General features: G+C 37.8%; 2 protein-coding genes across 2 annotated transcripts; both read left to right on the top strand.

The window, feature by feature from the left end:
- Positions 1-4275: 4275 nt before the first annotated feature.
- On the top strand, positions 4276-5407 carry LOC139889739 (F-box/LRR-repeat protein 12-like). The gene is made up of 2 exons (XM_071872674.1): positions 4276-4527; positions 4574-5407. The coding sequence occupies exons 1-2, from the start codon at positions 4276-4278 to the stop codon at positions 5405-5407; spliced, it is 1086 nt and encodes a 361-aa protein (XP_071728775.1).
- Positions 5408-13348: 7941 nt separating this feature from the next.
- LOC139889738 (uncharacterized) lies at positions 13349-14281 on the top strand. The gene has a single exon (XM_071872673.1). It carries the CDS (start codon positions 13349-13351, stop codon positions 14279-14281), a length of 933 nt encoding a protein of 310 aa, XP_071728774.1.
- The last annotated feature ends 423 nt before the right edge of the window (positions 14282-14704 follow it).

The raw sequence follows: 14704 nt of genomic DNA, 5'->3' as shown, positions 1-14704 counted from the left end.
CGTAGTCGAGAGATCCAACTAACCACCGTCTTCCCTATTGTGAAAAACATAACCCGTAGTGCTTTTCCCCGAATCATCACATCCACCCAAATCAGCATCCACATAACCCCTAAGTATGAGATTGTTTTTGGAGAAACACAATCCCATATTAGAAGTACCTTTCAAATAACGAAGCAACCATTTGACCGCTTCCCAATGCTCTTTCCCCGAATTAGACATATAACGACTTACAACTCCCACTGCTTGAGCAATATCGAGTCTTGTACAAACCATGGCATACATAACACTACCCACGGCCGATGCATATGGAACCTTTTCCATCTCCATTTTGTCTTCTTCCGTTTTAGGTGATTGACTTTTCGATAGCTTTATCGTGCTACCCAAAGGCATAGAACGAGCCTTTGAATTTTCCATGTTAAACCTCTCTACAACTTTCTCAATATATTTGGATTGAGACAAGTATAGAGTACCCTTCACACGATCACGCACAATACTCATGCCAAGTATTTGCCTAGCACCACAAAGATCTTTCATCTCGAACTCATGGGAAAGTAATCCTTTCAACTTGTTGATTTCGGACATGTTGGAACCTGCAAGTAACATGTCATCAACATACAATAATAAGATTATGTAAGAAGACTTGAATTTCTTCAAGTAGCAACAGTGATCCGCTTCACATCTTAAGAAACCAATCTTCTTCATAAACTCGTCAAACTTCAAGTAGCATTGCCGAGGTGCTTGCTTCAATCCATACAAACTTTTCTTTAGCTTACAAACCCACTTCTCTTTACCCTTTACCTCAAAGCCCTCGGGTTGCCTCATATAGATCTCTTCATCAAGGTTACCATGTAAGAATGCGATCTTCACATCTAGTTGCTCTAGATGTAAGTCCTCAGATGCAACCATAGAATGTACCAAATGAATAGTAGTCATCTTCACCACCGATGAAAATATCTCTTGGTAGTCAACTCCATTCTTTTGTTGAAAGCCTTTAACCACCAAACGAGCCTTGTACCTTTTCTTACCATCCAACTCATTCTTGATTCGATACACCCATTTACTTTGCAACGCCCTTTTATCATGAGGTAACTTCACTAGTGACCAAGTTTTATTCTTCTCAAGTGACCCCATCTCTTCTTTCATGGCAAGCTCCCATTGTATGGATTCTTTTGTTTTTCTTGCCTCAAAGTAACTTTCGGGTTCACCATTCTCGGTATAGAGCAAGTAGTTTGCTGATGGAGAATACCTAGGATTAGGTTTGGGCACTCTAGTCGAGCGTCTTGGTGTAGGAGTAACCGAAATGGTTGGACCGGTTTCATTTGTGTCCTCCTCATCACTAGAACTCGCACTATGTTCGGAATCACCACCGCTTTCCGAATCATTTCCATCATTAGCATTTTCTGACGCCTCACCGTTTATTGGCAATTCATTGTTACCCGTACTCCCACTAGAACCTGCAAGATCATCAATAGAGACATCGTCAAAAGTAACTTGACTCGGTTTAGGACTCCCCGTTTCCGGTTTTCCATAGACTGAATCTTCATCAAAAGTAACATCTAGCGAACGAATTACTTTTCTAGCCTCGTTGTCGCAACAACGATAGCCCATTTCATTCGACCTGTACCCTATGAAAATACACTTCTTTGACTTAGCTTCAAGCTTGTCTTTATCCGCATCTTTGGTCTTCACATATGCATTACACCTAAAGATCCTAAGGTGACCATAACTCACCTTCTCACCTTGCCATTCTTCCTCAGGAATTCGGAAACCCAACGGTGTTGAGGGTCCCCTATTTATCAAATAAGTCGCCGTATTAACCGCATCTGCCCAAAACATCTTAGGCAAACCGGCATGTTGTCTCATATTCTTAGCCCTTTCATTTAACGTACGATCCATACGTTCGGCGACCCCATTGTTTTGCGGTGTCTCCGGTACCGTTTTCAACATTATAATACCGAGCTTTGCACAATGGTCTTTAAACTCAAAACTACCATATTCCCCTCCATTATCCGACTTCAAGCACTTAACCTTCAAGTTAGTCTCATTTTCTACCATAGCTTTCCACTTCACAAAAGTATTAAATACATCGGATTTAGCTTTAAGAAAATAAACCCATACCTTTCGAGTGGAGTCGTCAATGAAGGTGACATAATAACGAGAACCTCCATGTGATTCTACATTGGTTGGACCAAACACATCCGTATGAACGAGCTCCAATTTCTCCAACTTAGGAGCATTTCCCGTTTTCCCAAAAGTCACCTTCTTTTGCTTCCCGTATACACATGGTTCGCAAAATCCAAGTTCTACCTTTTTCAAATATGGAATTCTCCCACTCGAAACAAGCATCTTCATACCCTTCTCACTCATATGCCCGAGTCTTCGGTGCCATAGAGTTGATTCGGACTCAACATTAACCGTAGCAACCACCGTGTCTTCATCAAACACTTCAACCATATAAAGAGTTCCCCTTTTATGTCCACGAGCCACAACACAACTACCCTTAACCACCTTCCATTGGCAGTTTTTAAAAGTAACCGCGTTACCTTCATCATCTAATTGACCAACCGAAATAAGTTTCCTTTTTAATTTAGGAATGTACCTTACGTTTTTCAAGGTCCAATTAGAGCCAAGAGTAGTCTTCAATAATACATCTCCAATGCCCTCTATATTGAGTTGTTTGTCGTCCGCCAATCTCACCTTGCCTTGATATGAACGAAAATTCTTCATCATGCTTTTGACATGAGTAGCATGAAATAAAGCTCCCGAATCCAAAATCCAAGACTCCATAGAATTTTCAACACTACATAAAAGTGCATCATCACTTTCTTTCGCGGTCAAGTTCACACCTTTCGCCGGACCATTTTTACAATTCCTTTGAAAGTGCCCTTTTTGATTGCAACCCCAACAAACAGCTTCACTTCTATCTTTCGATGGATACCTCTTCTTAGACTTCTTTCTACCCTTCTTCTCACCGCGATCAAATTTCCTACCACGGTTGTCGGTACTTAACAAAGAACCGGATGTCGATTCCCCCGAGTTTCTCCTACGAGTATCTTCACCAAGAATCAAATCCCTTATTGCTTCAAACGCTAGCTTAGTAGTTCCCGTAGAGCTACTAACCGCGGTAACCGTACCCGACCAACTTTCCGGTAATGATGAAAGCAAGATTAGTGCTTTTAGTTCATCATCAAACTTAATTTCTACCGATTCAAGCCTTGAAACGATATTATTAAATTCATTGATATGATCCGTTACACTCGTACCTTCCTTCATCTTTGTATTGAACAATTGACGCATGAGAAATACCTTATTAGAAGCGGTAGGTTTCTCATACATGTTAGAGAGTGCTTTCAAGCAAGCAAACGTCGTCTTCTCATTCACAACGTTGTATGCAACGTTCTTAGCAAGTGAAAGACGAATAGCGCCCAAAGCTTGACGATCCAAAAGCGTCCAATCGGCATCGTTCATGCTTTCAGGCTTGGTCTCTAACAAGGGTTGGTGTAGCTTCTTTTGATACAAGTAATCTTCAATTTGCATCTTCCAAAAGCCAAAGTCTCTCCCATTGAATCGGTCGATTCTAAACTTCCCGTCTTCCGCCATCGTTCCCTTAACGAAACCTTGTGCTCTGATACCAGTTGTAAGGATATTAGGACCCAAAACAACGCAAGTGATTCAACAAGATCACTCACCGATAGTAATTCTACAAGATTACTAACCCACTTAATGAACGAAATATTATAAATGCAAGAAATGTAAATCGACACAAGAGATAACGTGGTTATATGCAATCGTTGTGATTGCTTTAGTCCACGGACCAACTAGAGAATGTATTACTGAATATTTGTGGTGTGTTTACAATGAGTTATAAGAGTGTCTATTTATAGAATGGTTTAAGGAGTAAGCTAAAAACAATTCCTTGAAGCTTCATGTGAGTTTCCTGACAGCTTCATGGAAGCTACATGTGAGTTTTCTGACAGCTTCGTGGAAGCTACATGTGAATTTCCTCACAACTTCGTGGAAGCTACATGTGAGTTTCCTAACAACTTCGTAGAAGCTACATGTGAGTTTCCTAACAACTTCGTGGAAGCTTCGTGTGAGTTTCCTGGAATCTTCCCTCTAATTGTTTAAAGTTCTCCGTATCTCCAACAGTGTGTTAGAAAAAACCTCTCGGTTTATGATTCCTATATGCTAGATAAGTTGCTTAGTCGTTTTAACAAATTACAAGATCTTTCTTTCCACGAGCCAATCTCAGATGCTGATTTAATTAAATTACAAATGTGTGGGTCTACGTTGCAACGTCTTTCTCTTACTTTTTGTAGTCAAGTCACGGATAAAGGTTTCATTTCAATTGCGTGCTATTGTCCATTCTTGTTCGTTATCTGTCTTGTTCGTTGTTCTATCACTGATAACGGGCTCGGACTTATGACCAAATCCTGTAAATCTTTAGTAGAGGTCAATCTCACTTACTGCAATAACATAACTGATTGCGGGATTCAATATTTATCTCAGAATTGTCGTCAACTTAAGGTACTTAAAGTTGAAATGAGGATCGGCATAGAACATATTTGTGTAGGTTTCGCTTCAGTTGCTTCCTATTGTCCATTGCTTTCTGTTATCTGTTATCTGTCTTATTGGTTGTTCTATCACTGATAGTATGCTTGAAATTCTGGCCAAATCTTGTAAATCTTTAATAGAGGTCAAACTTTATACCTGCACCCACATAACTAATCGTGGGATTCAATACATATTTCAAAATTGTCGTCAACTTAGGGCACTTAAAATACGGTCTTGCAAAAAAGTTGTTGGTTTAGGCTTGAGAGGGTTTTCTTCTACTTTGACAATATTAGAAGCGAGTTGTTGTGCATTAGATTCTACAGATGTTACTGAAATTTTAAGAGGAGGTGTTGGTCTTGAATATCTAAGGCTTTCGTGGGATGTTAATGAGCGTATATTTTTGGGACAAGGCCTGACAAGTATTGGTTTAGGAAATCTTAAAGTTCTTGATATAGAGTGGTGCAAATCCATTGAGGATGATGTTATTATAAGCATATCAAAAGGGTGTCCATTGTTGAGAGATTGGGACTTATCGCATTGTCCAAAAGTTGGTTTGCGTGGTTGGGAGTCGATTGGGTTGTACTGTCAAAATTTAGAGATAATACATGTGTACGGATGTACGAGGTTTTGTGATAAGGGATTACTATGTTTGGGTAATGGCTGCAAACGTCTGTCTATCATATGGTTCGGAAATGGTATGAATATCACTTCGAATGGATTGTCTGCCTTCAATTTACAAAGACAGGATGTGAAGATCAATAAGGGATCTGATGCAACGATCAGTTTTACGAGTTGGAGATTTACTTGGCCATTTAAAGAATTACAATTATCTCGAGAGCCAGAATTTGAATAGTTTGTATAACTCCATATTAGTTAGCACGGTTGTATGTTTTGGTGTTTGTCAAACTTGAACAATTGCTGTTTAATTGGTTTATAAAGTAAGTCATGTGAGTCATGCAACTTTGTGTGAAAACTTAATTGAAATGAATTTAGGGACCATGAACATATCCAAATATGTCTCGAAAATTTACTATGTTTGTCCTTTTTTCTTTTAACCGAAAACTTACTATGTTCACATCTTGTTGTCAAATTGTTTGAGTAGAGGAAGTGAAAATTGATAATATACTGTAATGAAGGCCTAATATTGAAGAGAGATCCTCTTCTAGTTCGATTAGCTCTTGGTGGTCTGCATAGTTCGCTAAACTGGTGCATTCGATAAAGTCCCTTCCTTGCTCAAAGAGGATTCAGGTCGTGATGGATCCTTTATGGTGTTGTTTGGGACAGCCAGGTCAGATCAGATTCACCCGAAACTACTTCTTTGTCCAACTATTGGGGGAACAAACTTAAATATACAAAAGCAATTATATCACATCAATAGCGTAGATTTTTGTATAAAAAAGGTTTAGGTACATACGCATATTTGGTAATTGACTAATTTATTATAAAACACAACCCAAGTCGATCCAAGTAAATGGGCTGAACTTGCCACCTGGAATAATTAGTATTGAATCGTATAGACTGAAGTGTGTTGATGTCAGCCAAACGAAAACAGATGTTTAAAATAGCATGTGCCACCCTCGTGAATGCTAAAACGAAGCTTATAAACTCAAAATGTATTAAGATTGAAAGTAATACGTAAAGAATAAAGAAAAGGTAGAAGGTAGGAAATGCTTTAGAAATCAATTAGACTATCCTTCTCATGAAATTACAAGTTTGATCATAGACATAGGTTCTTGAACTTTTAAATTAGTGGGTTACTAATTAGTAGTAGTATTTTTCTGAAGTTATTCAAACTGCCAATCAGATAGTCAATCAGATAGGTTAAGATATTGTTGTAAAAGTCTGTTGAGTAGGCCTACGCGTCAGTTTGGGGACTAAGTAGGCCAAAGTCGGCCTAAGTAGGTCAAATTCAAAGTTAGATAAAAGTCAAAGTTAGGTCAAAATTCTAATATATATATATATATATATATATATATATATAGAGTGAAAGGATCATAGAGAACTAGAGTATGTAGAGAACCCATAAAACTCATAGATTGAACTTCAATCTATGTGGAGATTGAGCTTCAATCTTGGAAAAAAAATACAATCTGGAAAAAAAAAAAACTGCAAAAAAAAAAAAAACAGCGAATCTCCACAGAAAAAAAGTGAATCTGCAAAAAAAAAAAAAAAAAAAAAAAACTGCAAAAAAACGTCAATCTGCACGCAGATTGACTCAATCTGCACAAAAAAAAGTCAAATCTGCACAGAAAAAAGTCGATCTGCAAAAAAAAAAAACTGCAAAAAAAAAAAAAAACGCAGATTGACTCAATCTGCATAAAAAAACTGAAAAAAGTCGATCTGTAAAAAAAAAAAAAAAACTGGAAAAAATCGTCAATCTGCACGCAGATTGACTGAATCTGCAAAAAAAAAATCTGAACAGAAAAAAAAAATCTGCAAAAAAAAAATATAAAAAAAATGTGAATCTGCACGCAGATTTAGTGAATCTGCACGAGTTCCATGAGTTATCTACTACCATGAGTTCTCCAAAAAAAAAAAATATGTAAATCTGCACGCAGATTTAGTGAATCTGCACGAGTTCCATGAGTTCTCTACTACCATGAGTTCTCCATGGATCCTCACCATATATATATATATATATATATATATATATATATATATATATATATATATATATATATATATATATATATATATATATATATATATATATATATATTGGTAGGATCAAGAGGGAGTTGAAGTAACCAATCGGGGGGAAGCGGGGGGAAGCAAAAGTTATTTTTTTTTCGTTTTTTGAAAAAACTTTGTTCACGAACATTATAGATTGGATGAAAATATGAACATTTAATAAAGACACTTTGTGATAAATGTTTTTATTTTGCCGGGAAAACGCTCGAAGAAGTAATATATAACAATTATCGTGTTTTTCAAGCGTATGTTGAGGTTTTAGATATTAGGGTTTAGATATTAGGGTTTATAGGGTTTAGATATTAGGGTTTAGAAATTTAGGATTTAGGGTTTAGATTTAGGGTTTAGATTTACTATTTAGATTGAGTTTTTAACACGAACGATTTAGAGTTTAGGGTTTAGGGTTTAGGGTTTAGTGTTTTGGGTTTATGGAATAAACCCAAAACACCAAACCCTAAACCCTAAACCCTAAACCCTAAACTCTAAATCGGGCTAAATTTTATTTCACAAAACATGAAAAAAAAATCGTTAACATTCTTCACGAACAATATTATCTTGAATGTTATTTTTGTCGATCGTTTTCCCGCCAAAATAATAACATTCATCACGAAGTGTCTTTTCTAAATGTTCATATTTTCATACAATCTATAATGTTCATGAACAAAGTTTTTATCAAAAAACGAAAAAAAAAAAAATTTACTTCCCCCGATTAGTTACTTCCCCATTGATCCTGCCCCTATATATATATAGCCAAAAGTTCAAACGAGAATCATAAAAGGTGAGAACTACGAGAACTTTTGATTTATAAAGATTTTCACATGTAACTAGATTGAATCACACATCAAGGTTTATGAAGAGTATGAATGAACATAAAATAGTTGCAAAACAATTATATTTTACCAATATAATTAAATATATAGTTTCTCGTTCACATGTGCATATTTATTTCCGAACATGTGAACATTTTCATATAATTAACAATTGAAAATTAGAAGGACGAGAGAAATTAAATATAGAGAAAAATGTGTGAGAGTGAAAGTCAAGTGAGAGAAAACCTAGAGAGAAAATCAAGAGGGCGTGTGGCAAACTGTAACAAGAAGAAACCTATACAAATCTAGGGTAAACAACGAACACAAGGAAGCTGGTAATCTAGGAGAGTACAACGGTAAGTTCCATCAAGGTCGAGTTATGTGGTCGGACAACTCAAGGGTGACATCGTTCATGGTGTACAACTTTCCGGAGTCATGGGGTATCTTAGAGTTCTGGGAATTCTTTAAACCGCATGGGGGTTTAGGGATGTGTATATTGCAAAGAAGAGATTACAAAACATGCAAAGGTTTGCATTCTTGCGCTTCGAAGGTATAAAAAATGAAGTCAATTTTCTATGAAGGTTAAAAAACCTCTTCGCTGATAACTGGCCATTATATGCATTCAAGCTTATGAGAGAAAAAAGAATGATGATGGAAAACAGGAAGAGAAACAAAACCCATCAGGTAAGACTAACAACGTGTTGAACCAGGAGGGCCAAAAAGTTCATACGACAATTGAAATCAACAATGCTTATACGGATCATAGAGGTTATAATGAGGTGGTGGGCAATAAGCTCAATAAAGATAAACTTCAATGGGTGAAGAAGAATACTGCTGAAGATTGCCCTCACATTCAAAGTAGCAGAAACGTAGGAAAAGAAAGGGTAATTACTTTAGCTGAGGATAATCAAAACATGGAGTTTCTCAAGAGGGCTGTAGTGGGTGAGGTAAAAAGTGTTGAAGTTTTGCTTCAACTTCGAAGCATATGCGAAGTAGAGGGGCTGAGAAATGTTGATATTAAATTCTTGGGAGGATTAGATGTAATGTTGATATGTGATACTGATGAATTAGTCAAAACCCTAATTAACAATGAAGGCCATAACATCTGTAAATGGATCAGTAATATCAAGAAGTGGGTGAAAACGACTAAAAATCCGGGTAGGTTAACATGGCTCTCAATCATAGGGGTTTCGGTTCTGAATTGGCAGGAATCTACTTTCAGAAAAATAGCAAACTGGTACGGAACCATCTATGATGCACAAAACTGCTCGCTAAAAGGGGATCAAAATCTTGCTTGTGGAAGGGTTTTAGTTAAGGTGATGGGTCCAAATCTAATTAAGGATCTGGTTCAAGTCAAAACTACAGATGGATGTTTTTATGCTAACGTTATCGAGGATCCAAGAGATATATTTCATATTGAAGGTGATTCGGAAAATGTAAGTGAATGGGAAACGGATAACAATTCAGTCAACAATGATGATCCTGCAAATAATGATCCGGATGAAAAAGAGTCGCCGGATCATCAAGTTTTTTTGGCAAAGGAAAGTCGTTCCAGGGTAGAAGATCAAGGGTCAAGGTGTATTGGGACAAATGATAGCGGTTCAAAAGTTGTTGATTCATTCAATAAGGATAATCATGAGAAGGAAAAGGCATGCGACCACAATATTCACGAGGTATTGGGCGCTGGGAACGAGGAGGCTATGGGGAAAATAGATGATAACGTAGCATTAAATGATGATATTGGACTAGGTTTTGATAAGGCTCGCTTGAACATTTCAGATGAAGAATTAAACGAAAAATTCACCGATGATGTGGTGGATCCTGAAAGGCCCAGTGTTGAAGGGCCTAATGTTGAAGAAGTTAATGGGTTTATTGGGCCTGTTAAGGAGGTAAATGCAGGCTTAGGTTATGGGCCTTCTGAAGATCAAGAATGATGATGATAATGGGCCTGCTGGGCCTAAACGTGAAAATGAGACTAGGAATAGTGTTGGGCCTAAAGTGGGGAAAAAGGAGAATCGACCCAAAAAAGCTACCTTATCACTCGATAAATGCATTGATAACATTTCAATCGATTCCCCCACTCCAGTGCTTAGTGTTCCATCAAAACAATCGAAATCTCAGTTAAAGTTAGGTCAAAAAGCCGCGTGTAACGAAGTCTAAATCATCTTCAACTAATCGGAGTAATTCAACTGATTCGGTGTGGAGAAGGGTTGGGAGTTGGCGTGGGTCCTCCAAATTTCTTCGACTCAAGTGTATTGCCCGCAAAATTCACACTATTCGAAAGGATAAACTGAAGAATGCGAAATCGACGAATTTGATTTTGAAATCCAGATCTAATTCTAGAGATTCTCGGGCTAAGTCGAGCAAAAGGGAATGGTTGCAGTAAGGATAAAGGGTAATTCGTTGAAGACAGTGAGGATAACGTAAATCACAGCGAGTTTGGGGAGCTCCTGGGCATTCGATATGAAGGTAAAACTCAGTGTTGATTTGTAATTATAATCGTTTTGTCAAGGTTAAATATGTTAGTTCTTTCAATTAATATTCGTGGGTTAAAAAAGGAGGGAAAAATTGGTTGGTTACGGGATATTTGTGCAGACTCAAAACCTTATATAGTTGCGATGCAAGAAACTAAATGTCAGGTGATTGATGAGAATTTCGTTGAGTTATTTTGGGGTTCTCCCAATTTCAGATTCATTCAAAAGGAATCAAATGGTAGGTCAGGGGGAATTGCTCTTGTATGGGATAGCGAAATGTTTCAGGTTGATCAAGCGGTGGAGGGGGAATATTTTCTTGCGGTTAGGGGTAGATTGAAAGGGCAAACAAGGGACGTCATTGTGGTAAACGTCTATGGTCCACATGAGGATAACAAGAAACGCTTGTTCCTCGATAGTTTAGAAAAGCTTCTTGAATTCGATAATGATGATTGGATTCTATGTGGGGATTTTAATTAAGTTAGGAATGAAGATGAGAGACGAAACTGTGAATTTATTCGGCGTAGGGCAATCAGATTCAATAGTTTTATATCTAAGATGGGTCTTATTGAGGTACCTCTAGTCGGGAAAAAGTTTACCCGAATTTGTGATAACGGTATAAAATTCATCAAATTAGACCGTTTTCTCGTTTCGGGTTCTCTTTTCCAACGGTTGGATGACCTTTCGGTATTGGTTCTGGACAGAAAATTATCGGATCACTGCCCCTTACTCCTTAGGTCAAAAATAGTTGACTATGGGCCCAAGCCCATAAAGGTTTTCAATTGTTGGTTTAATGCACCTGGGTCAGAGGGAGTAGTTCGTGAGGCATGGAATATAGAGGTTAATTCAAGGAGACTGGATGTGATTTTCAGGCTTAAATTGAAGAGTGTTAAGCAGGCTCTAAAAGATTGGAGTAAAGTCAATTTTGGAAAATTAGATTCGGAAATCGAACAAGCAAAAATCGAGGCAAACGAGTGGGAAAAGATTGCGGATTCTAGGGTTATAAGTGATGATGAACGTGCTAAGTGGTTAGATGCTAGAAGACGGTGGATTGAAAAAGATAAGGTGAAAGTCAACATGCTTAAACAAAAATCAAGGTCAAAGTGGATTAGGGAAGGAGAGGAAAATACCAAATACTTTCACTCTCTAATAAAGCGAAGAATTAATAAAAACTCGATTAGAGGCCTGTTTATCAACGGGGTATGGGAGGACAACACAGTTTTAGTTAAATCCGAAGTTCAGAGATATTTTTCCCAGTTGTTCAAAGAGCCCGAAAAGGTGAGACCGACTTTCCCTAATATAGGTTGTAACAAGTTGTCGAATGCCGATGTTGATCAGTTAGAAAGAAAGTTCGATGAACAGGAAGTTTGGAACGCATCAAGAGTTGTGGTGGACCTAAGGCTCCAGGACCGGAAGAGTTTAACTTTAAATTTTATAAAAGGTTTTGGGGTATTATCAAAGATGATTTGATGTTGGCTTTAGAGTGGTTTTGGGAATAGAGGAAATATCAAACGGTTGTAATGCTTCTTTCATGATATTAATCCCTAAGTCCAATGATCCGATGGAGTTATGTGACTATCGACCGATTAGTTAAATAAATAGCTACTACAAAATCGTAGCGAAAATATTATCTAATAGGGTTCGTGTGGTTCTACATAAGATAATAGGAAAGGAACAAAGTGCTTTTATTGCGGGCCGTTCGATTCTAGATGGTATTCTCATGTTAAATGAAAGTGTCGCTGACTTGAAGAGAGGTAGACGTAAGAGCTTTATTTTTAAGGCGGATTTTGTAAAAGTGTTCGATAGTGTAAATTGGGAGTTCCTCTCTTATATGCAAGAACGGATGGGGTTCGGCCGAAAGTGGATAAAATGGATAGAAAGTTGTCTCAAGTCGGCGACCATCTCAATTTTAGTCAACGGGTCTCCTACCGAGGAATTTAAATTAGAACGTGGTATTAGACAGGTGATCCTCTTTCACCTTTCCTTTTTATTATTGCGGGCGAAGGGCTTAATCTACTTAATAACGAGGCGATTGGAAAGGGTCTTGTAAAAGGGGTAGAGATTGGTAAAGATAGTGTTCCGTTTTCACACCTTCAATACGCGGATGATTCCATTTTATCGGGCTTTGGTCTAAAAGGAATTTAAATAACACTTTGAAAGTCATTAAATGCTTTGAGGATGTGTCAGGCCTAAAGATAAACTTTGTCAAAAGCAAGTTAATTGGAATTGGCGCAGATACATCAGAGGTCGAGGAGAGTGCAGCTTGCATTGGGTGCAAGTGTGAGAAAATTCCTTTTCTATATCTTGGATTACCGGTCGGTGATAAAATGAATAATGCAGAGGCCTAGGATCCTGTAGCCAAGAAATTTCGTAAAATATTATCGGAATGGAAATCACGAACGATGTCATTCGGGGGTCGTCTGACGCTCATAAAATCGGTCCTCAACAGTTTACCGTTGTACTTCTTCTCGTCCTTCCGGCTCCGACGTGATTCATCAATTTACTCGAAGGTTTGCGTCGTAACTTCTTTTGGGGAGGGTCGGGTGAGGGTCACAAAATGGCTTGGGTTAAATGGGAGTCTATTTTACTTTCATACGGGGAAGGGGGGGGGGTCTTAATATCAGATCTTTAAAGGTAAAAAATCTAGCACTTTTAGGTAAATGGTGGTGGAGGTTCCGTACCGAAACCGACGCCTATTGGGTCAAGATTATAAAAAGTATATACGGGCGGGACGGTAGGTTGGGGTATACAAGTGGTTCTTGGGTGGGTAAAAGGGGGTTGGGATACTCGCCTTGGAAAGATGTTCTAAAAATCGGGAAGGATATGGATAAATGCGATATTTCATTTAACAATTCTTTCGTGAGGATTATTGGTGAAGGCAGGGATATCTTGTTTTGGGACGACATTTGGGTTGGCGAGCAATGCTTTAAGGACAAGTTTCCAAGATTACACAGATTGGAAATAAACAAGAATGCGCAGGTCAAAGATAGAGTTGTATGGTCTAGTTCGGGCGCTGCATTGGATTGGCAATGGTGTAGAGAACCTCGTGGTACAAATGTAGACGATATACAGGAGTTGGTGCGGATTATTAACGGGGTGGTTCTAGCAGATAGTGGGCGAAACAAATGGAAATGGGTATTCAGTGGGGATGGTAAATACAACACTAAGATCCTTGCGGATAAAATTGATGATAAATTATATGGGGGTAACTCGTACGATTCTGAAACTGACCGCAATAGACTTCTACCGCAATCGATTGGGATATTTGTTTGGCGTGCGAAACGTAGACTGCTCCCGGTAATAATAGAACTCGAAAATCGGGGCATTAATCTACATTCGGTTAGGTGCCCAATGTGTGATGAAGATGTTGAAACTTTGGATCATGCTTTAGTTTTATGTAAGTTCTCGCAGGTAGTTTGGGAAAACATTTTTCGATGGTGGGGGTTGGCTCCATTCTCTAGTACATGCGTGGCGGATCTTTTCAATGGGGCGGGGCAAAACATTAGAAGACATCTTGGAAAATCGTTATGGCAAGCCGTGGAGTGGGTGACGGGTTACTTGTTATGGAAGAATAGAAACCAAAAAGTCTATCATAACAATTCTCGTTCAACCGCAACACTTGTTAACGATATCCAAGTAAAAAGTTATGAGTGGATCTCCAAAAGGGCAAAAAAGTATAACCTTCAATGGCATCAATGGTTGATAAACCCTTCATCTTTTGGGAGCATGGATCAAAATCGAACCGGCATAGGCTAACTAGGATTGTGTGATTTGTGGCTCATGTATATATTTATTCATAGTTAGGCATAGTTGTAGTCTCTACAACTAATTCATGTATAATGTCTATCTCGTGTTGTAATCTCCTTTTATATAATTATATATAAAATTTTGGCTTTTAAAAAAAACATGTAATTTGAGCTAATGAACATATGTTTGTTAATGATATGTGCATTAATTAACATTTTCATGTAATTTGTTGCATTTAAAAGCATAAAAACTATTAAATTAAATAGTTCTCGCAGTTCTCACATTTTTAGTGGTTCTCGTTTGAACCTGCCCGTATATATATATATATATATATATATATATATATATATATATATATATTAATAATTTTATTACTAGAAGTCAACGTTGGTCAACGCCCAACTCATCCCCGTCTCGTCTCTTTAAGCACCT

The sequence above is a fragment of the Rutidosis leptorrhynchoides genome, chromosome 2 (assembly GCF_046630445.1).
Source record: "Rutidosis leptorrhynchoides isolate AG116_Rl617_1_P2 chromosome 2, CSIRO_AGI_Rlap_v1, whole genome shotgun sequence".
NCBI classification, from domain to species: Eukaryota; Viridiplantae; Streptophyta; class Magnoliopsida; order Asterales; family Asteraceae; genus Rutidosis; species Rutidosis leptorrhynchoides.
This window is presented reverse-complemented; position numbering and strand designations above follow the sequence as displayed.

Coding starts and splice junctions, on each gene's coding strand:
- LOC139889739 (XM_071872674.1), top strand. CDS start 4,276: ATGTGTGGGTCTACGTTGCAACGTCTTTCTCTTACTTTTTGTAGTCAA. Junction 4,528..4,573: donor AGAATTGTCGTCAACTTAAG/GTACTTAAAGTT, acceptor ATATTTGTGTAG/GTTTCGCTTCAGTTGCTTCC.
- LOC139889738 (XM_071872673.1), top strand. CDS start 13,349: ATGGATAAATGCGATATTTCATTTAACAATTCTTTCGTGAGGATTATT.